The 23,729-nt window shown below is 49.3% G+C and overlaps 1 protein-coding gene across 1 annotated transcript in view; it reads right to left on the bottom strand.

Annotated features, from left to right (window-relative positions):
- SELENOI (selenoprotein I) overlaps positions 1-20,642 on the bottom strand; it is a 59,024-nt gene extending 38,382 nt beyond the window's left edge. The window contains exon 1 of the mRNA XM_033145235.1: positions 20,562-20,642. Within this exon, the coding sequence (XP_033001126.1) occupies positions 20,562-20,618 (57 nt within the window). The 5' untranslated portion in view covers positions 20,619-20,642. The remainder of the gene's footprint in view (positions 1-20,561) is intronic.
- Between the last annotated feature and the right edge of the window lie 3,087 nt (positions 20,643-23,729).

Below are 23,729 nucleotides of genomic sequence, written 5' to 3'. Positions count from 1 at the left end.
AATAGATTTCTCCATCTCAACCCCCCCCCCCAAAAAAAAACCACACCTCCACTGAGAGGTCATACCTTTAACCATTTCAGGCTATTTCTTCCATATGGAAGCCCTCGACAAATTACATTGCCACCTCTCTCTCTCACATTGGAGAGGAGGAGGAGGAAGGGAATAAATGAGAATATTTTTTATTGGATGTTGCATGTGGCAAGCTCTCTGTGGCCATGATCCAAGGAGCCACTTCGGGCACACTCAAGGGTTTGGACATGCCCAGCAGGACTGCGGTTTAAACACAAAAGCCCTTGCCATATTTTCTCTCCTAGGGTGGGTATAGCACCATAGTAAATCCACTCAAAACAACTGACAACACTTGTCTACCTCACTGAAGTGTTTTAAGGGTTACGGAAATAACCTGAAGTGCGCCACAGAAATGCCAAGCATTATTATTCATTCTGGAATAGACGGGTGAGCTTGCATCCTAGCTCACCCTTGTCTAGGCAGCCTGCCTGAACTTTCACGCAACGCAGGTAAGAGGGTCACTGAACCGGGAGCCATGACAAGTCCTACCAGCTCTTCAGAGCTTTCATGACACAATTCTGTGCCAGCATTCCCATATCCTTAGTGTTTTCTAAGAGCGCTCTGAGTCAGAGACACTGATCCTGCAAGTCGGTGTCAACGCAAACTGGTCTGCCATGAATACGGACTGAAAAGCACCTTGGCTATACATTAAGTACACCTTGGCTATACGTGTCCAGAGGAGGGCAACCAAAATGGTCCAAGGCCTGGAAACGATGCCTTATGAGGAACGGCTCAGGGAGCTGGGTATGTTTAGCCTGGAGAAGAGAAGGTTAAGGGGTGATATGATAGCCATGTTCAAATATATCAAAGGATGTCATATAGAGGAGGGTGAAAGGTTGTTTTCTGCTGCTCCAGAGAAGCGGACACGGGGCAATGGATTCAAACTACAAGAAAGAAGATTCCACCTAAACATGAGGAAGAACTTCCTGACAGTGAGAGCTGTTGGACAGTGAGATTTGCTGCCCAGGAGTGTGGTGGAGTCTCCTTCTTTGGAGGTCTTGAAGCGGAGGCTTGACAGCCATCTGTCAGGAATGCTTTGATGGTGTTTCCTGCTTGGCAGGGGGTTGGACTGGATGGCCCTTGGGGTCTCTTCCAACTTGATGATTCTATGATTGTAAGTGGATGGCTGTACCACTCTGCTCGCTGAAGCAGTTTAGCACCATGCAATGTGAATTTGCTGGCCAGGGCCAAACCATTCATTTCTTTTGAGGGGGAGCCAAGCACCATGGAGCCCGTCCCACATGCGTATCAGGCTCCCATCCCATATATACAACGGGTGGTATTCGACTAAGGTTTACTCAGAATACACCCACTGAAATTAACATAGAATCACAGAGCTGTAGAGTTGGAAGGGACCATGAGGGTCACCTTGTCCAACCCCCTGCAGTGCAGGAATCTTTTTGGCCCCGAATGTGGGGCCCAAACCCGCAACCCTGAGATTAAGAGTCTCCTGCTCTGCCACCTGAGCTATCTGGGAAGGCCCTCGCTAGATGCATTAACTTGTCTTGTTAGCTAGGCATGATGGGAATTGTAGTCCCAAACATCTGGAGGGCCAGAGTTTGCCTATACCTGGTATATGCCAAGTAAAACCTACGGTTGAATGCCTGCCGACCATAGTCATGAGACAAGAAAGAACATCTTCCATTTTAATTCTGAAATGACATTTCCTCTACAGTATTTCTGAAATTGGCCAATACTGGGGGCTTCTTTTTCTTACCATGCGCTCAAGCCCAATCATCTTCGTTGAACATAACACGGAGAGGAGTTCTTCGAAGCTTGCTACCTACTTTGTAGCTTTGAGCTGGTCCTCCTCATTATCCCGTTAATGGTTCAGGTTTGTTTTTATCCCAATGGACCAACACATCTCAGACTGAGCAGAGGAGGAGAGGATACCGGGGGCAACATGAACTCAGTCAACCCGCAGTTGCAAGCAGGCAGCTTGACTGGTCTGGATACTGCCCAAGAAAGTATTTACAGTGGTACCTCGGGTTAAGAACTTAATTCGTTCCGGAGGTCCATTCTTAACCTGAAACTGTTCTTAACCTGAAGCACCACTTTAGCTAATGGGACCACCCGCTGTCGCTGCGCCGCCAGAGCACGATTTCTGTTCTTACCCTGAAGCAAAGTTCTTAACCCGAGGTACTATTTCTGGGTTAGCGGAGTCTGTAACCTGAAGCGTCTGTAACCTGAAGCGTCTGTAACCCGAGGTACCACTGTATATCTTACCGAGTACGACTACAGACATACCTCGGGTTGCGCACACCCTGGGTTGCAGACGTTCAAGTTAAGAACACCTGCAACCCGGAAGCGTTTCCGGAGCACGCACGACCCCCAGATGCGAAGAATGCTTCTGCGCACTTTGTGCATGTGCAGAAGCGCTCCAATTGCGCTACTTCCGGGTTTTCGGGGGGTTTTCAGGGGTCGTTCGTGTTAAGCACGCCCGTGTTACATGGCGCGATCCAGAACGGATTGCGTGCATAACACGGGGTACCACTGTACTTACTAGCAACCTGGAGGAACTTGTGTTTCATGTATCAGAGGCCTTGAGTTGACCACACCAGGAGTCACATGCTCCCAAGGCGTTTCATAGTATGTTAGTGTGCCTGCAGAGTTTTAGATGGCACACAGGGCCAAAATAAGGACAAACCTCTCAAAAAATAATGCCCTACTCCCCCCAAAAACCTCTTTAATTGTTTTTAAAACACCCCTTCATCCATTCAGCTGGGACACAGAACACAAAATGAAGTGACCACATCATAAAGAGCAATGCTTTTGAATACCAGTTGCTGGAAACCACAGTGGGTGCAGGGCATCAAGAGAGTTCTTGTGTTCAGGTCCCGCTGAACGCAGGAAGAGCACCTGCTGGATCAGGCCAATGGTGTCCCCAGATGCCCATTACAGGAAACCTGCAAGCAGATCATATCTATCTACCACTCCCCAATTGCAACCTCACCGCCCTCTTTTAAATCAACTGATGCTGCTTTCAAAGATAACCTTGCAGAGAACGTGCTGCAAAAACCCAACCGGTCCAAGTATCATTGGCAGGTAGCCACCAGCCAAACACGTCCAACGCCTTTCCCACATCCTCAGGCCTCAACAATCGAAAGACATCCAACAGCACCGGGTCAGATAGCATCCTGGATGCCTCCGCTAATGGAACTGCATGGAACGGGGAGACCTGAAACTTGGTGCAAGAGATGCATGTGACATTCAAAAATGTCACAAGATGCCGCTGAGGGCTGAATGGACATATCTCACTGGATACGTCCAGTGAGGACAGACTGCACCAAGCTCCTAAACACTTGCGAAAGGCAGTCACCAGTTTCCTGGGAGTGCCCTCACACTCACGCTTGGCCATTTGTGCTAGGGTCACATGCAAACCACGTGTGTGTGAGAAAAGAGAAAAATTATGTGGGCTTCCTGATTTGTGGTCCAGTGGTCTGTCTGGGGGTGCACAGTTGAAGGCAGGAGATTTAATTTGTTTCGGGGTGCCATGCGCCCCCCCCAAAAATCCATAACTAGAGGTGCCACTTCTGTGCTCTATGCATGCACACGGCTCACAGAGTGCTTCTGCACATGCGGAAAAACCCAGAAGTATACGCTTCTAGGTTGCTGCGGCCGTAACCTGAAGATTCCCTAACCTGGAGGATACGCAACACGAGCTACCACTGTATTCACATTTATTTCCAACTGCACTTTTATTGCTTCCTTCATTTCTTAATTGTAATTATGAGATTAGAATTTGAATGCAACAGAACTTAAATTTTAACGCAATAGACTGCAATAGATAATCACTACAGTCGTCTTCACATCCCACACAGCAACTGGGACTCTGAAAGAAGCACCGGCCACATCAGATGGAAAATCCCCCGGCCCAGAGTCCTCCAAGATACATTTGGATCCATAAGCCTTCAGACCCAGACGGTCCTAACAGGTCCCCCCCCACCCCCCTGCAGAGGAAAAAGGCTGCTGAAAGCCTAAACCTTGACACTGGTCTGACAACGACCAAGGGCTGCGTGTTAAAATTCTCCGCTTTCCAACACCCTTCCCTCTTCCCAATCAATAGCGTGTCCTGCCATGTGCACCAAGCCGATAACATATTGGGACAGTGCCACGGTTGTCATGGCAACCACAAAGTGAGCCACCCTGTTCCCTAGGACAGCAGTTCAGGGGCGCTCAATGCCACACCCAAGACAATCTCCTTCTGCTCAGGTAGAGGGTGCGAAGGAATCCCCAACCTGTTCCCAGAGCCCAACACAAGGGGCAGACACTCCTGGAAGAGGGCAGTGGCATGCCTCCAGACCACCAGCGGCTCCCAATCTTCTTCGCATGGCAACCCACAAGTCCAAACTTACTCGGTAAGGTGGCCCACTGATTCATTGCCACATGAATTTTGGACCTCATGTCTTCGGCAGCCGCCGGCTTTATGAATTTTAACAGTGGCAAGTATGCCTCTTTTATAATCATTATTGGGATGCAGAACAGGTAGGTAGCCGTGTTGGTCTGCCATAGTCAAAACAAAATAAAATAAAAAAATCCTTCCAGTAGCACCTTAGAGACCAACTAAGTTTGTTCTTGGTATGAGCTTTCGTGTGCATGCACACTTCTTCAGATACACGTGAAAAGCTCATACCTAGATCAAACTTAGTTGGTCTCTAAGGTGCTACTGGAAGGATATTTTTTATTTTATTTTGTTTGGGATCCAGAAGGCATTGCTGCTTCTCACCTACAGACTCACTGTGAAAACCGTGTTTATGGAAGACAATCTTTGTCGGCTATGAGTGATCACCAAAGAAGATGATGACAAGAGCTGCGGAGGCAGAGCAGAGCCATCCTGGCTAGGAACCATGGATAGCCCCCCCCCCCCCTTGAATTTGCCTGACTGTCTTTTAAAGCCAACTTGGTGGACAACTCACTCCTGGGGGGGAGAGTTCCATAGTTTAACTGTGCTTTGTGTGAAGGACTTCCTTTGTTTGCCTTGAATCTTCCAACATTCAGCTTTGCTGGATGTCCATGAGGTCTAGTGTTATGAGAGAATCATAATTAAGTGTAATAATAATAATAATAATAATAAAAAGATATTATGGACCATCCTGGCATTGGGAAGCAGATTCAACAGCCCCGAGGGCAGGGCCAGCAAGGCCTCCAGGAACCATTGGGGGCGGGGGAGATCGGAAGATTGAACAGGTTTAAGGACAACCATGGTCCCCACCCGTGATCACACCAACAGGAATACACCTCGCCAAGTTGCCATGTAGACCTCCAAGGCACATGATTCCAACCCCAAGGAAAAACAGACAGAACCAGTTGTTAAAATGATTGTGGATGTTTTTCATGTGGGCAGAATTGCACACCTGGAGCAATTTAAGATGGGTGCAGTTTTAGAAACTCAAGATATACATAGGCTAGGCACCAAATAGTTCCTTAAACCAGGGTTACAGTGGCCAAAACGGAATGCCTAGTTGCCATTTGGGGGGGGGGCAGGTGGCTCGAAAGCCATATTTTTCAATAGGGCTTTTTGGTTCCTGGAATTTGTTCCGATTGTGCAGGTGAAATTATCGCAGTCAGAATTCTAGAGGAGGTGTTGCTAGTGTGTTAAAACAGGGAAGAGTCAAGGATCCCCAGGCATGTACCTCCAGACAGGGGAGTCATCAGGCGGCACCCTGGCACCTTCACTTGGTTGCAAGTGACTGATAGCCAGGTAGAAAATGTGCCTTGGCACCTGGCTAATTTCAAACGCTGGATGGGTGCAACATTGCTATAAACCTATTGCATCTTCCACCTCTGGCACAGAGCCTGAAGTACCTTTGCCTTGCGCTACCTGCATGAGGAAACCAACCCCTCAAATTATGCAAGGTCATTGCAGATGAAAGCATGGTCTGCAAAGTTCAAGGAGGTTTGGGTTGCAGCAGCAGCACAGAACTACAGGTGGGATGGGGGCAGGGAGAGAAGGAGCACTGCATGAATGCCTGGTGAGCCTCTGGGGGGAAACACAGGAAACTTATTTATACACTTAGCCCACCTAGCTCAATACTGTACACACTGATAGGCAGCGCTTCTCCAGGGTTTCAAGGCAGGAGTCTTTTTCTCAGCCCTGTTTGGGAGATGCATCCATTCAAAAGCATTTCCAGTTCAAAATTGATGCTTTTGAATTCTGGTGCTGGAGGAGACTCTTGAGAGTCCCATGGACCGCAAGAAGATCAAACCTCTCCATTCTTAAGGAAATTAGCCCTGAGTGCTCACTGGAAGGACAGATCCTGTCCCTCAGACCCCCCACGAGGTCTGAGGGACAGTGGACCGGCCCCCTGCTGAAAAAGTTTGCTGACCCCTGATCTATTTAGATATGTGTGCATTTATGAAGATCTATTCTATATTTGAATTATGGTGCTGGAGGAGACTCTTGAGAGTCCCATGGACTGCAAGAAGATCAAACCTATCCATCCTTAAAGAAATCAGCCCTGAGTGCTCACTGGAAGGACAGATCCTGAAGCTGAGGCTCCAGTACTTTGGCCACCTCATGAGAAGAGAAGACTCCCTGGAAAGGACCCTGATGTTGGGGAAGATGGAGGGCACAAGGAGAAGGGGACGACAGAGGATGAGATGGTTGGACAGTGTTCTCGAAGCTACCAACATGAGTCTGACCAAACTGCGGGAGGCAGTGGAAGACAGGAGTGCCTGGCATGCTCTGGTCCATGGGGTCATGAAGAGTCGGACACGACTGAACAACAGCATCATTTGGGAGATGCTACTAGGACCCTCTGCATGCAAAGCAAGTGCTCTGCCTCTGTGCTGTAGCCCTTCCTCAAAGCTTTCTGCAAGCTGAACTGCTCTTAAAGCCTGAATGCAAGCTGTGAACTGCCCGTCAGACAAGTTCCAGTAGCAGGAGGAGAAGAGAAGGACATAAACATGTTTTCAGACGTGGATAAAGCCATGGTTGCAGGTTCGAGCCCCACACAGGCCACCTGCATATTCCTGCATTGCAGAGGGTTGGACTAGATGACACCTGGGGGCAGGATGGTAAAAATCAATGATTTTTAAAAATAAAATAAAGAGATTTTTAAAATTTTTAATCAGATTTTTAAAAATAAAATGCTTTTGGAGGAAAAATCTTACTAAAGATAGTTTTCTATTTAAGTTACGTTATACTCCAAAGGCTATTAATAGGAAATAAGGATTTGTTTTAAGTTTTTCATGTGTGCTAAAAAAAATATTGTTTAACCACATCAGGTAACAAACATGGATACATATGCTATAATGTTATTGTTTTAGTTAAATAAATTGTTTAAATTGTTATTAAGGAAATGATTATTTTTCTCCTTCCAATAAAGTACAGCAGAAACGTTGTTGAAATATAAACAATAATTTCATAATTATCTGTCGATGTATTTCTAATAGTATCACCAAATCAGTACCTTTTTAATATAACTGTAAAAACTACTCTGAAAATTTATTATTCCAAAAATTAAACCTTCATCTGGTTGCAAATATTAAGATTGTACCAGCAAGAATGAGTCTTTCTGCAAAAAAATGATTTAAATCAAGCCTTACTGACTAGTGATTTAAATCGATTTCATTTAAATCAAATCCACCCTGCTTGGGGGGGGTCCCTCCCAACTCTATGATTCTATGACATCAAGATATTGCTTACCAGAGCATGAGTTGCATATGCACAGTCTTTAAAGCTCCGTACGGCACTTCGTACAAGTTTGGGTTCTGGCAGGTTGCAGCCAAATCTAAACTAAAATCACCTTGGCAACAGCATCCTTTGATTCGCGTCAGAGGACCTGATGGAGGCAGGAGCTGAAATGCCTGACTGTTAAAATTTAATCTCCGTTTTGTCAGCCGCTGAAATAAAACAAATATTTGAAGTTCCTACGTGGAAATCGTTCAGTTTCCACGATGATCAAAGGTGTTTCCCCGAGCAAACTGCAGCGAAGCCGAGCAAGAGACCTTGAACAGCTCCTGGCTCATCTCTCAGCCAAGAGGAAAGGGCTGCCCAATGCCCATGCAAGCTGAGGAGGGCACCAGCTTTGTTGAACTCCTGTATCACCTGCTTCTTTTTGCACCCACGCACGAACAGCAGTTCTAGCAGCCCCCCACGTCACTGAGGTCCAGCTTCCTGAGGAGATGCCTCAGATTGTTTCCCAACCTAACGGGGAACTGATGATGAAGCACACACGGCATGTCGAGTTTGGGATTTTTACGTGGGTAAACTGTGGCTCTCCTCCCCAACTCAGCCACGACCGAGCTCACCAGGTCACCTTAGACGGGTCAGCAAGAAAACAGGTCCCTCCTGCAAGGAACTTACAAATTAAAAAATGGCACAATTGCAATGCGTTGCAGGTGGAAATAGCAAGTCAAGCCAAGCAGCTACCCGGAGCTTCTCAGAAGAAGAGCAGCTTATACCAGGGGTGAGACAAAACTCTCCTGGGGGAGGAATTTTACCAAACCCTCTGCAGGGGTCCTCTGCAAACATCTTCACATTTGCTCACCAGCTGCTCCACCTCCTTGATCATTTTGCTTCCCCTTTTCGGAGTCTTTCCCAGATCTACAATGTCTTTGTTTGAGGTGAGGAGACCACATCCACACCGTGATCAACTCCCGCCCGGAAACCAATGTCCCCACTGTGGAAGGACATGTGGATCCAGAATTGGCCTCCACAGTCACTTACGGACTCCCTGTCAAATCTGTGTTTATGGAGGACAATCTTCCTCGGCTACGAGGGATCGCCAAAGAAAGACGACGATGGCACAAGACTCATCATCCCCACCCAATTTGGTTTCAGAGTGGCATTCCCCTTGTCCCTCTCTAGTGGAATTTCCTTACTGCTTTTGCTCTTTCAGGTTTGCTGGACTGGAGGGAGGGTTGACGGAGGTGGAGGCTTCCTGCCTGCCTTCCCACCCAGGCTCCTTCGCTGCCTGCCTTTCGGCGGGCAACAAAGACAGCTTTATCCCAGCATGCAGTCCCAACTTGAACTATGCATGCTTAATGACACTATGGACCATTTTATTGTTCCACATTCTGCTTATTGTGCACTTATTGTTCCTGCTCTGTTTGTGAAACCCTCCTGGGTGCATGTATTCAATGAAAGGCAGGACAAAGCAACCACTGTGGCTAGATAGTAATAAATAAGAGACAGCAAGCTACCTACCGACAGAAGGAAGGCAGGATGTTAGTGTACAAAATCAATTCAGCAAACCGTTTCTATTCTATCCGAGGAGACGGGGGCAGGTGGGCTGGGCAACAGAGGCGAGGAGATGGACAAGAAGAGCGAGAAATGTCACACCCACCCACCCCTTCTCCGATCACCGGAACACCCCCCCCAAAAAAACCACACGCCTCTCTGGCTACAAACATTCACAAGAGGATCAGCAATCTGGTAGCTTAGCCCTAAAAAAAATCCATCATGCTTCACACGGGATGTTTCACAATTTACACCCAATTTGGAAAAGGAGCAATCTTGCAACACGCAAAAAGGAATTTCCCAAATGGGGAGGTGCTAGTCACCTGTGCAGATCTAGCTAATTACAGCTCACTTAGCAAGAAAAGGGCAGTTTGCTGCAATGTACCTCGGGCTGCTTGTTCATCTAAGAACACTTCCTCAGGGAAGGTTCATTGCTCGGTGGGTGGAGTGCCTGAATCACACCCAGAAGGCCCCCAGGTTCAACCCACACCATCTCCAGGCAGATTCCTTGTCTGAAACCCTGGAGAGCCACTGCAAGTCAGTGCTGCGCTAGATGGACCAGTGCTGTGACTCAACAACAGGTAGCTTCCTAGGCACCTTTGCAGGAACAATATCCAGGTAGGGCTAGAAAAGTCCCTGGAAAGAAACCCTGGAAAGAAAGCCACGACCAATAGCATTCCCTGACCTGTTCCTCTGCAGTTGTTGCTGCACTGCAGTTCCCCTCAGCCCCAGCCAGGCTCACCAAAGGATCAAAGGAGCATGAAATTGTGCAGCCTAACCCTCTGCAGTGCAGGAATCTCAACTGAAGCTCCCGTGACAGGTGACCATCCAACCTCTGCTTAAAAACCTCCAGGGAAACAGAGCCCACCACCTCCCGAGGGAGACCGTTCCACTGTCAAACAGCTCTGACTGCCGGAAAATTATTCCTGGTGTTTAGTTGGAATCTCTCTTCTTGCAACTTGTAGTCATTGGTTTGGGTTCTACCATCCGGAGCAGAAGAAAGGAAGCTTGCTCCATCCTTCATGACTATAATATCTCCTCTCAGTCTCCTCTTTTTCCAGGCTAAATATACCCAGCTCCTTCAACCACTCCTCATAAGGCTTAGTTTCCAGACCCTTGATCCTCTTGGCCTCCCTCCTCTGCACACGTTCCAGCTTGTCAATATCCTTCTTAACTTGTGGTGCCTCAAACTGGACACAGGACTCCAGGTGGGGTCTGACTAAAGGCAGAAAAGAGCAGTACTATTACTTTCCTTGATACAGACACTCAGTTTCTGTTGATACAGCCTAGAATAGCATTCACTTTTTTTGGTGCTGCGTTACATGGTTGGCTCATGTTAAGCTTGTGGTCTACTAAAACCCCCAGATCCTTTTCACCCATGACGGGAGTTGTGGTCTAGCGTTATCTGCAGAGCCACAGGTCTCTCACTTCTGGTTTATATTCCTGCTCCAAGGTGGCTCACAAGAAGATGAAAGACACACACGTCAATAAAGAGGCACACTACAAAAAAATCCCAGGAGACAGCAGACAATAGAAGTCAAATACTGCCAAGGAAACAGGCTGCTAGAAAAGTCAAATGAGAATAGACTCTAAGAGCCAACCAACCAAAGGCTTGCCAGGACAAAGCACTTTGTCTTGGAAGGTCACCAAGAAACGAGACAAATGCATCTCCAAACTGAGAAGGACCCACCCTATTGCCCTGCCAGCCTAAACTCTTTCCTAGCACAGCACATGCTGTGTGGGCCTAGGGTGGAGAAGCCGGCTGCAAACAGCTTTAGCTCGCAGGGTCCATGACAGGTGGCCACATGACCACCAGAAGGTCACACACAAAATCACCAAAAGAAAGCCAAGTCAATACAGTGGTACCTCGGGTTACATACGCTTCATAGAATCCTAGAGCTGGAAGAGACCATCCAGTCCAACCCCCTGCCAAGCAGGAAACACCATCAAAGCATTCCTGACAGATGGCTGTCAAGCCTCTGCTTCAAGACCTCCAAAGAAGGAGACTCCACCACACTCCTTGGCAGCAAATTCCACTGTCGGACAGCTCTCACTGTCAGGAAGTTCTTCCTAATGTTTAGGTGGAATCTTCTTTCTTGTGCCTCGCAAGACGGAATTAATTCGTTCCGCGAGTGCTGTCGTATAGCGGAAATTTCGTTTTGCGAAGCACGGTCGGAGGAAGTGCGGCTTTACGAAAAAAACAAACCGCAAAACGTTTTCGTTTAGCAAGTCGCGGCCATAGGGAACTTCCGTCTTGCGAGTCACCCTTTCGTTAGCGGATGCCTTCCGTCTAGCGAGTTTTTCGTCTAGCGAGGCATTCGTCTCGCGAGGCACCACTGTAGTTTGAATCCATTGCTCCGCGTCCGCTTCTCTGGAGCACTCCGCTAACCCAGAAAGAATGTTTCAGGTTAAGAACTTTGCTTCAGGACAAGAACAGAAATCGTGCTCTGGTGGCGCAACGGCAGTGGGAGGTCCCATTAGCTAAAGTGGTGCTTCAGGTTAAGAACCGTTTCAGGTTAAGAACGGACCTCCGGAACGAATTAAGTACGTAACCAGAGGTACCACTGTAGGCTGATGCAATCGTATCACCACCTCTACGACCACCCTGCCCTCCCTCAAAACCCACGTGGACCACTGCCTGGGGCTGCAGTATACTACACAATGCAGTTGAATTTTTTTTGTGTGGTGGTGGGGGGAATGGGACACCTCAATTATATCCTCAAGATAGCACAGGTGTTCGAAAGAGCTTGCTCCTTGAGTTGCAGGGAAAGTGGCCCCGCCCTCCCTTCCTGGCTAGCTTTCTTCATAATCCAGCGCATGTTCGCAATTTGGTCTCTTGCCAACCGCTACCTGGAACCAAAAGCTACAAGAGAGGCAGACCCTGACCCATACATCTCCTTCCCCAACTATCAGCCATTGTATCACCATATAACCTTCCCTCCCCCCAAGTCTTGGGGACTCTTGCTTACACAAGCATCCCCCGCCACCTCGCCCTCCTGCCCCCCAAACACAGAACCATACCCAAGCACCCAGCAGCGTTGCTTTCAGGTGTGAATGGGCGATATGTTTGCCACAGAGCAGTTCATACGTTCTTAAACTGTGCTTGCAATCTCCATCCTAGCTTCCTGCTGTCCAGGTCCCAGGGTGCGTGCCAACGTCTCATTCTTTCCCCAGGGGTACAAATAAATTTTATTATTATTATTATTATTATTATTATTATTATTACTCCTGCAGACCAAAGGATGTTGTTCCTTGGAAATCTTGCACCACAGGTCAAGCATATTGGGGACTTTATAAAAGAGCAATTTCTGTTTGCCACTGTGCGCCAGTTCCACAGTCCTGGGATCCTCACTCCGTTCGCCACAAAACTCTCGCTGCATCACCTTCCCCCTTTATAACTTCCTCCTTCCTCTCACTAAAAACAAGAGGCAGGATTTAATCCCAGCAGCACAGACTACGTGGTTCTCTTCTCTCCCCCCCCCGCCACCCGCTTTTATCCTTACACGAACTACAACTCCCACAATGATTTGCTCCACATCAAAATCACTTGCTTGGTGGTGGAGACACACATGACCTTCTCTGAACTGCGTTAACACCTTCCTGGGTTTGGAGAGGGCAGGACAGGGGAGGATTCCTCCTGCCAGGCGCTGTTTTCTCAAACCAGCTGACAGTTGTTTTGCTGCCCATAAAGGTAGCAAGCCACGGGGAGCAAATTATTTTTAGTCTTGCAGATCCCAAGGGAACGTTAAGAGTGCCGTATATGAGATTGCAGTACTCAACTGTAAGAGATGCAGCAGCCACAAGCCAGCCCCGTATGTCTGGTATTATGGGATGGGCATCTTAATTCAACGTTTACATCTGTGGCTTTAATACAACCAGACGGCAAGAGTCCCTGTGTATCTTTCTGAAGTACTGCCACCCTGCTCCTCTCTTCCCTTCACCAAGGGCAGAAGCTCAGTAAGAGAGCATCTGCTTCGCTGAAGGAGGTCCCAGGTTCGAGCCAGGCAGAACTGGGAATATCCTTCATCTGTATACGGCAGCTTCCTGTTCCTACGAAAAAGGTGCAGTTTCAGAATTTGCTTTTGTGCTGCTTTCCCTGGCATCCGTCCACCAAGTGCACAGATTCCTATGTTCCTAAGTGAACCATGATTTATGTCTTACTCAGCCTGCCTGTTGCCCCAGTCCTCGTATATCCAGAAACCGAAGACAGGTTACCTTCTAAGAAGGCTAAACATTTGTGAAGGGGTCTAGAATATCACTGAAGGGGCCAGGCTCAGAGCCTCAGGTTTCTCTCTGCCTCTCTCACGCAGGCCAGAGTTTCTAGTTTCAATGCAGCTGCAGGATCGCCTCCAGGGTTGAAGAGGAGCAAAGAACGTCTCCAAAGCCAGAAATGACCACAGCTGTACGCCAGCTCCCTTGGCCAGTAAAGCGAGATGAGCGCCGCAACCCCAGTCGTCCGCGACTGGACCTAACGGTCAGGGGTCCCTTTTCCTTTAATGCAGGAGGGGGAAGGCTCAGGAAAGATAAAATAAAGTATTCATTCAAGCAGTGCACTCCTGCAGGCAGGCATAGCCACCAAACTGGATGGGTTTGAAAGAGGATTAGACAAATACATGGAGGAGGAGAGGGTCAGACTATATGAGCCTTGGGGTCCCTTCCAACTCTACAGCTCCACAATTCCACTCCTTCCTCTTGCTAAAAGATTCCAAGCTCTTAAAAGGCAAAAGCTTGGCGTCCCAATTCAGCAGAGGCATGGATTCTGAGCCCTGACAACGCACAGGTTTTCAGGTGTTGTGATATACCCAGCCTCATATACCTGGGGCCAAAGTACACATACCTTCGGGAGGAAAGGTGAGAATCCATACATTGAATTTGCTCTGCTACAAGTTAGTCATCATATTTATTTGATACATAGCTTGGGAACTGCTTGACTTAAGCGAACAGCTTTCCAGTATCGCAACCTAAGAAAACCATGTCAAATGCATGCAAATTTTGGGGTGCAGGTTGAACGGAGAACACGGATACCAGGGCATGAGAAGCTTAAGGTACTGTTGCCAAACGCTTATCTTGGTCTTCTCAATATGATTCTTGATAATAAGAGGCAAAAGCTGCCCCGTGATAAGCCATCGTTTCACACAGCATTCAGTTTTGGCTTCTCTGAAACCTCCCACTCATTCCAGCTCATTGATCTCATGTCCAAGTGAATGAAGCAAACCCATCGCTCCCCTTAAACTCTCCACCCAGAGGCATCGAGCTGGAAACTGGAAGAGTGGAGGACTTTGCATCCTGGGGAAGTGGGATGCAGGGAGCCCGGGTCACAGGACAGCAGCGTGAGCCTCACGCAGCTCCAGACTGGACTCTGAACGTTAAGAAGCCTGGGCTGCCGCACAATGCCTCTTTGTTTTTGGAGTGTGCAAAGGCATGCGTGAGACGGCAGGGAAATCCCTTGCTTACCTAGAACCCCTGAAGAAAACAGGCAGCACAAGCTCTGCAATCCAACCTCGACTTGGACAGGAAAAGGGGCCTCCTGAAGAGACAAACACTGGGGTGTCTGCTCTAGAAGGCTGGTTTGCTACCAGGAAGAGAGAACGTAAGAGGGGCATGTATGGCCCATCAAGTCCGGCATCCTGTTCTTAGAGTGGCCAAGCAGATTAATAATAATAATAATACCTGAAGGAGCGTCTCCACCCCCATCGTTCTGCCCGGACACTGAGGTCCAGCGCCGAGGGCCTTCTGGCAGTTCCCTCGCTGCAAGAAGCCAAGTTACAGGGAACCAGGCAGAGGACCTTCTCGGTGGTGGCACCCGCCCTGTGGAACACCCTCCCACCAGATGTCAAAGAGAAAAACAACTACCAGACTTTTAGGAGACATCTGAAAGCAGCCCTGTTTAGGGAAGCTTTTAATGTTTAATAGATTATTGTATTTTAACATTCTGTTGGAAGCCGCTGGGGAAACTCAGCCAGATGGGTGGGGTATAAATAAATTATTATTATTATTATTATTAATTTATTTGTACCCCACCCATCTGGTTGAGATGCCCCAAAGGGAAGCCTACAAGCAGGATTCGAACACAAGAGCAGCACTCTTCCCACCAGCTGGTATTCCGAAACATAGGGCCGTATCCAACAAAGTCCCAGGGCAGGTCCACTGAGAAAAGTTACTTGGCTGTTGCCTGGGGGCAGCCATTGCAACAGAGGAAGACCTGAGAAGCAGAGTTTGCTCCATCAGTGACAGGCCAGCTCCATCAGGCACCTCCTGCCCCTGAACTAGGCCAGCAGATCATTCATTATAGGAGCAAGTGTTTAGAACAGGGGTTGGCAACCTAAGGCCTAGGGTCACAAGCAGCCCAAGGGGGTCATTTAACCAGCCTAAACCGGCATGGAGCAGAGCAAGGACTGCCTTCCGTGATGCTGGCCGGCTTCCCATTGGCTGCAGGAAGCTCCTGCAGCCAATGGGAATCTGCGCATGTCTCCTCCGCGCCGGAAATAGCGTTTGCGCACACTCTGGTCCACCGCGCTGTCTGCGGGACCGTGAACCGGCCCAAGCCACAAAAACTTTGCCGACCCCTGGTTTAGAATCTGGTGCCTGAGTTTTAATTTTCCTCATCCCGCCCCGTTCCTTTTTTCTTGTGTGCTGTGGGTTTTAGATTGTAAGCCTGTGCGTAGGGACTGTCTTGTTTCGATTGGGAACCTTTTTGGCTGAAGAGCGGGGTGCCAAATGCTCTAAATAAACAAACAAGTCATGTACATTAATTTCAAGGAGCCTACTCTGAGTAGGACAAGCCCGGGCTGCCACCCATGCTGTTGTCAACAGTGGAGTTTGATGGGGCTGTGGCAATTAAAGACCATCAGATTGGTGTCCCCAGGATAACCTCATAGGAGTATTCAGTTTAAGCTCCAACAGGAAAACCTGGAATCAACTCTTTATTTGAATCTTGCAGCGCTCGAGTCATTTGCAAAGGAGACTGCACAGCCCCATCTGCTTGGGGCAAGCTTCTACCCCACAGCAGACACAGTGGGGAGCTGGTGGGGAGGGGGGGGATCCTGCACCACTCATTAAACCACAATGCAATTTAGCGGCAAAAAATCAACACAGAGTAAGTTGAATACCAGTGAAAGGGCAGGAAATGTTTTCCCCATTATCTCGTTTTACTAAATAATGTCTTGTTTTGTGGAATTAATGTTAAATAATAATAGTAGTAGTAATAATAATAATAATAATGAGTACAACAGACAAGTTGGACAATCTGAAAGTTGTGATTCATTTTTCCAGGTGACCAACCCTTGAAAGCATTCAATATATATTGCGCACTAATGTGTTTTATGAATGTGTGTGAACACTTGGGGTTGGATGAGGGAAGCAATAATTACAAATAATCGAGACATGGTACAGTAGTTGGATTCTGATTTAGGATTATTAGGATATTTTCCAGAAAGTGTCTTATTCAACATTTCCATAAACATGCACATCTCTGCCGACTGAGTTACGGTCTATTATAATCACTACAGAATAAATATTCAGGTTTTCCAGAAATCAGGTTTTGTTAACAGAATGAATTACTAAATCTGTGTGCATGTGCACTGACTTATCCTTGTGAAAATATTATTCTGGCTGTCCCAATATGGGCCGGGGCTATATAAATCTTTCTAGACAGGCTTCTGGGTACCGTATATTCCCTGGCAACAAAACCAATGAAAATGAGGTCAGGAGAGAGGGACAAACAACTGTGTGTTGTGTGTCTAATGAAAGTTTAATCCGGACGGCCTCCACCTTCAACGGAAATTGCCGACACATTATCTGTCTTTTCTTGGTGACCATCACAGTTATAAGCTGCAATTTCCTGACTGGGAAAAAATAGTTGATTTTGTCCTCAGGCAGCTTCAAGTTCCTAGGTCTCCTGTTATTTGCTTTGTCATTTGCTTTCTTGGAAATCAAAACTGAAGCCGCACAGAAACTACAATTAGATGGTTAGCCTGTTTTGACAGGGAGAAAAGGATTTTAACAGGCTGCAGCGCCGTGATTATCCAGAGCCAAGAGACCTTTCAGTCGGCTTCTGATCCAACTCACTGATTCTGGCTCCTGCATCTAAGAAGGATATTAGAATTCAGAAGGTGGAAAAGGTACAAAAAAGGGCAACCAAAATGATCGGAATACCTTCTTCATAAAATATATACACGGCTAAATTATGGAATCTGATACTCTAAGATGTTGCAACCACCATCAACTTAAAAAGATGTTTAGGGAGCATCATGGAGGCTGAAGCTATCAAAAGCTACTACTCATAATGGCTATTTATGAGCTCCAGTGTCATGCCTCTGAATACCAGGGGGCCCCTGGAAGATGACAGAAGAAAACAGGATTCTGGACTAGGTGGGCCTTTGGTGTGATCCTGCAGGGTTCGCCTCACGTTCTGAGATCGTTACCAATGTGCAGGCATGAACTCCTCCTGTTGACAAAGAGGCTGTCCCCCCCCCCCAAAAGGCTGCCTCTCAGATAAGAAGCTCCTCCCTATAACTCTCAAGAGCAATTCAGAAATCTCAAGTGACTCAGCCCCCTCAAGTTAATAACCAGGCCACTCCAAATCCACAGCTATCGGCAAAAATTGCAAGGCATGCAGATAAGTGCGTCGGCACCACGGAGCAATATTCCAAACTGGGGAATCTCTGTCTGTTATTGAAGCAGCTTCTATTAGAGAAAGGAAGTCTGACCATTTGAGTCTCATGTATGGCAGAAAGGTGCAGATGGAAGCAAAAGGTTTTTTTTTCCTAAGGGGGCAATCTGTGCCACAGACAAGACAGGATGCATTCCTATGCCCAAGGTTCCAGCAGCTACGACCATGCAAACTGAACGTGATGTGGGTGAGCACTCAAGAGGTGGATTTTTAGAAGAATAATTTGTGCAGAAAATCACAGTTCCCATTAATGGACTGCAGAACCACGGTGACTGGGCCAGCCGTTCTGACTGCAAAACTGCCCTACTGAGAGGAAAGTCTGAGGCATTCCACCCCAAGATTTAAAGAAGTAAAAAAACAACAAGCAAAACAAGAAAACACTCCTCCCGCCCTCCAAAGCACCAGAAAAATTAAGAATGGTATATAAATGCGCTTGCATCCTAACAACAGCAGGAGAGAAAAGCGAGGGGGCATTGAGCAAAACCACCCACCCAAACACAGGGCAGCATGGATTTTAACCTCCGAGGACAAATATTTATGCTGGGCCTCGCCTTTGTGTGCAGGGAGGATGGAAGCAGGAAGAACAGTAAGCGGTTGGGGGGGGAGAAAGAGAAGGGGGGAGCAGACTGGGGACACAGAGAAGCAGTTGGTTACACATCCCCCTCGTATTTCACCAACCCCAATCCCCAAAATATCATCAGGAGAGTAACAGACATTTGTAGGAAAATCCCACTACTGGGTCTGTTTTGCAAACGGAAATGGTTTCCTCCACTCAAACCACTCATCTAAAGGGATGCACAATTTTGGACTAGCCTTGTTCACCAAGGTAAAAAAGGGTGACGGCCTGCCTCTCTCTGCCTCTGGCCACCCCAATCTCATTTTGCAACAAGAGCAGGAGGCCTGCCGCTTGCCTGTGTGGTCCTCTCTTGGGCAACGTGCTCCAGGTGGCTGCCAAGCAAGACTCCAGTCGCCCTTTCCCAGGGAAAATTTGGCTGCCACTCAGCCAAGGAGCTCTGAGGTGTTCAGGATGGCATTTTTATCCCACCTTCTTCTCCAAATAGCTCAAGGTGGCATACGTGGCTCTCCCCTGACTCATTTAATCATCCGGGGAGCGTGGTGAGCTGAGCCTCCTTCGCAGCCACGGAGCTGCATAAGTTGGTGGTGATCGGCCCTGGAATTTCATAGGCCTCTCTACCCCACTCCAAGATTGGCAGGAGTGGTTTGGCCACTACATTGTTAAGAAAGGCAGTGTGGTGTAGTGGGTAGAGTGCCAGGCCATGACCTGGGAGAGCAGGATTCAAACACCCACTTGGGCATGATGTATCATAAAAAAATCCCCTATATATCACAGGGTTGCCATGAGGATAACATGGGGAGAAGTACGTACACCACCTTGTGCTCCTTGCCGAAAAGGTGGGATATAAACACCGAGTCACGATCGCTGTCCTTCTAGCTGAGTATTGTTGACACAGACAGGGCAATGGCTTCGCAGGACTTTGGACAATGAGTCTTTTTGAGCCGTACTTGGAGAGGATGGGGATTGAACCCACAACTGCTCTGCCACCGAGTTGTAACTACCAGCCACACCCTGCAATCTGCTCCTCGCCAAAGGAAAGAACATTTGGTATTGCTCGAACGAAGCCGCTGAGATTTCGCAATTTCACCCTCCTCTACCGTACATTCCCACATGGCTTTTTCACCACCTGCAGTCCTGACAGTCAGCACAAGTCTGGCAAACTTAAAATAACAGCAGGGAAGGGGACGGAGGAGAAGAATGCGTGTCAACCCTTTGGGGGTGTGTAAGGTCCCTCGTGAACCTCAGCACCACAGGGCTAAGGAGGAGAAACCTGAATCCCCAAAGTTGTCACAAGTCCCGTGTGGGGAGACCATGCACAGGCTGCTCCTTGCTCACTGCGGGAGAGGATTCGCATGCGCTTGCAGCTGCCCCCTTACACTCTCGTCCCACATGGGGGGGAAAAAATCATTAATAAGAATCTGCCCTACGATTCTATTTCCTGCATTGCATGGGGTTGGGCTAGATGACCCTTGGGACCCCTTTCCATCTGCACAATCCTGTGGCTCTACGATTACCGACTGATTGGGGTCAAGGAGCTCCAGGTGGCGCCCACGTCCTCATTCCACCCTCACAACAACCCTGGGAGCTTCGCAGTGCAGCTGAAGGGGCCTGAGCCCGGGTCTCTCTCGGGTCCTCGCTTGACCCCCACCCCTCCGGCTTCCGGAGCAAAGAAGAGACCCGCGAGGGCCGGCTGCACGAGGGAACCACCCAGGCGGGCTCTGCGCATCTTGCTGCACAGGGAGCAGCAGCAGCAGCAGCGCGGGCACGCGAGGCCCGGCAACCTTTCTTCTTCTCCATTGCCGCCGCCCAGCGGGGAGTTCCGCAGGCGCCAGCCCTGCCCGGCCAGAGGGAGGGGGGAGGGAGCTCCATCGCGGCCCTTTCGGGAAGGACGAAGGTCGGGAAGGAGGAGGAGGCCCCTCCGGCGGGAGACGCAGAGGCCCCTCCGCCGGCGCCCGGGGAGGAAGGGCGGGTTCCGCGCGCAGGGAGAGGGAGAGGGGGAAGGGGGTCCCCCAAGGGTCATCCATCCGGCCCCGCGCCCGCCGCCCCCTCAGCGCGCCCACCTTGTACTTGTCGAAGCCGGCCAGCTGCTCGGCGCTCACGTACTCGTAGCCGGCCATGGCTGTCGGAGAGCGAGAAAGAGAGAGAGAGCGAGAAAGAGACGCGCCCGCCCGCCGTGACAGGCGCCGCCGGGGAGCTCCCTCACAGCGCGCACGCCGGGCTTCGGGAATGAGCGACGCGGCCCGGCCTCGCCGGCTTCCGTACCTCGCCCCGCCCCCGCCTTCCCGCTCGCCGCACCAGATCAGCCCACCCGTGACGTCAAAAGGCGCTCCCCGTCCGTCCCTCCCTCCCCATCTTGGGAGAGGCACGGACGCCGACGCCTCTGGGCACGTGACGGCGTCGCGCTCCGGCGCACGCGATCGGCCCACGCGTGACGTCAGGGAGGCAACTCCCCCGTCGCCTGCATACGCGAGACGACGGCACCCTCTGACGCGCTCGGTCCCCCAGCGCCCAATTGGTACCGAGCACTGTCACTCAGGGCCTGGGGTCCAATACGGCTCCTTTAATTCTTCCCGGTCCCTGCCTTTTCTATTGATTGATGGGCGCCTCCCTCCCACCCACTCTGCCTGGAAGCTTCTGATTGGGCGGGACTCGGGATAAACCTACGGAAGGCTGCCGGCCCCGGGTTGGAGGCTGCGGACGGCTCCCTGCCTGCGTCATTCCGCCGCCCGCTGCCCTAAGCGCCATTCCTCGCCTCCGCCGGAAGGGGCGCTCTCCCTCCGCTCTCCTCCTTCCTCTGCTGCGGCGCTTCTGCATGAAATGCGAGGGACTTTGCCCCGAATCTCCGTCGGCATCCTGCCAGCATTTAGGAACACGCAGTCCTGCCCGGCTGTCCTACCTCGTCCATCTGGCTGGCCTTTACCCAGCCACTCTGGGTGGCTCCCAACAGAATATTAAAAACACGACAAAAGATCTGTTACTGGAATTTTTGTAAAGTTGGGGGGGGGGTTAATAATAATAATACCTTTATTGAATGTACAACCTGTGTACAATGAAATTAACCGAGCCTCCCTGCACAACATGACCCGTCCGACGAAGTTGATGTTGAAGAATCCTTGCTTCGACACGGGTGATCTTTGCTTCTTCCAGTACAATGGCATTAGTGTACCCAGGCAGGTCCAATTCCCAAGAGACTGTGATCTACTCCCAGTATATATATATATACTGCTTCATCCAAATCTTGTCCTGGAATAGTTCAGCAGATTTCAAGAAATCCATTGAAAAAGGAGGAGGAAGATGAAGAGTATGACAATGAGGATGACTATGAAGATTAGCATCAAAACCACCAAGGAAGAGAGCACCTTTGAGACTAGCAAGCATTTCCCTGCAGAGTGATATTTTTCATTGTTGATGCTCGGTGATGGACACAATTAAGACTATTCATTTAAACTACAGTAAAGAAAGAACTGATCAGTTACCTGACAATTATGATTTTTTAATGGTATGAAATTCAGTGGTCCGCTAAAAGTAGATTTCAGCAATATGAAAATAAAGTTGTGTCAGTAAAAACATATATATGTAAAAACTGGCAGTGATCTACCCACTGTCATTGGCTTTTTTTAGGAGGGAAGTGCCCAGAGTTGTTGAGCTTTTTTGGGGAGGATTGCACAGGGGTTTTTTTTGCTCCCCCCATGACTTTTTTTTGTCATGGCCAAACTGCGGGAGGCAGTGGAGGATAGGGGTGCCTGGCGTGCTCTGGTCCATGGAGTCACGAAGAGTCGGACACGAGCCATAGCTGTCAACTTTCCCCTTTTCTTGCGAGGAATCCTATTCAGAATAAGGGAATTTCCCTTTTAAAAAGGGAAAAGTTGACAGCTATGGACACTTTGAGAAGGGGACGACAAAGGATGAGATGGTTGGACAGTATTCTCGAAGCTACTAACATGAGTTTGGCCAAACTGTGGGAGGCAGTGAAGGATAGGCGTGCCTGGCGTGCTCTGGTCCATGGGGTCACGAAGAGTCGGACACGACTGAACGACTGAACAACAACAACAATGGACACGACTGAACGACTATCAACAACAACAATGACTTTTTTTTACAGGATAAGGATCTCGCGATCTTACAGGATCAGCTGGGGACCTACCGGTAGATCGCAATCTACTGGTTGGACATCCCTGTACACCAATAACATACACCCCCCCCCGCCATTTGCAGACGCCCCCCCTCCAAAACACTTGGTAGCACAATTCTTCCCTATCTCTATCTCCTCCTCCTCCTTGGCCCCGCCCCTTCCCCCGCCCGCTTCTTGAGCCTCGCCGGCCACCGTCGCCCTTCTCCGTCTCCCGCCAAGATTCAAACGGAGGCAGCTGGGAAGGGGCCAGGCGATCTCCGGCTCGCCAAGGTGGGGAGAAGCTGGAAGGAGGCGCGGGGGGGGGGGTCGCTGAGGGAGGGAGGGAGCCCCCGCCAAATGACCCTGGGGAGGGGGCCTGCGGCGTCCGTCCCCCCGTCCCCGCTTCAAATCGCACAAAGAAATAAAACGCCCGGGAGGAAAAGCGACCCCGGGACGTCGCCCCTCAGTTCCCAAGGAAGGGGAGTGATGGTGGTGGGAGGGGTCCCTTGGATTGCGCAGGGCCTTGGGGGGCTCGCAAGCCCTGGCCCCTAACTGCCCTACCCCCACCCGATCTTCCCAAACTCCCCCGCAGCCTTTTATTTGGGGGGGTTGCAAAGGACCCTGGCGGCGGCGGGGGGGGTCCGTTTTGTGATCTCCTCCCCCGTCGAAATTAAAAATCTATTTCCCCCCCAATTTTTTTTTATTGATTTTTAATATAACACAAATAAAAACACTACACAAGAACTACATACATGTATGTATGTATGTTTGTTTGTACAAAATTGAAAATCTAGAAGAGGCGCCCTCCCCGGGACGTGGCACTTCAGGGGGAGTTTTTCTTAGGACTGGGGGGGGGGTCGTGATGGTCACGTGGGGAGAAGTGCAGTGGGTTTTCGCGAGCCCCAGTCCCTACACACCCACACCCCGAATGCTCCCCAAACTCCCCTTTAATTCTTATGATTGAAAGTTGTTTAATACTGCTTTTAACGTCGCGTTTTAAGTGCCCTAATAACCCATCCTGGGAACTTAGGGTTGAACAGTGGGTAGATAACGGCGATGATAATAACTGTGGGGAGTGCAATTGTGACTGCAAGAACTCTGCTTTCTCTCCCAACAG

Source organism: Lacerta agilis, chromosome 3 (genome assembly GCF_009819535.1).
Source record: "Lacerta agilis isolate rLacAgi1 chromosome 3, rLacAgi1.pri, whole genome shotgun sequence".
NCBI lineage: Eukaryota > Metazoa > Chordata > Lepidosauria > Squamata > Lacertidae > Lacerta > Lacerta agilis.
Note: the sequence above shows the minus strand (reverse complement) of the source record. Positions and strands in the feature narration are given on the sequence as shown.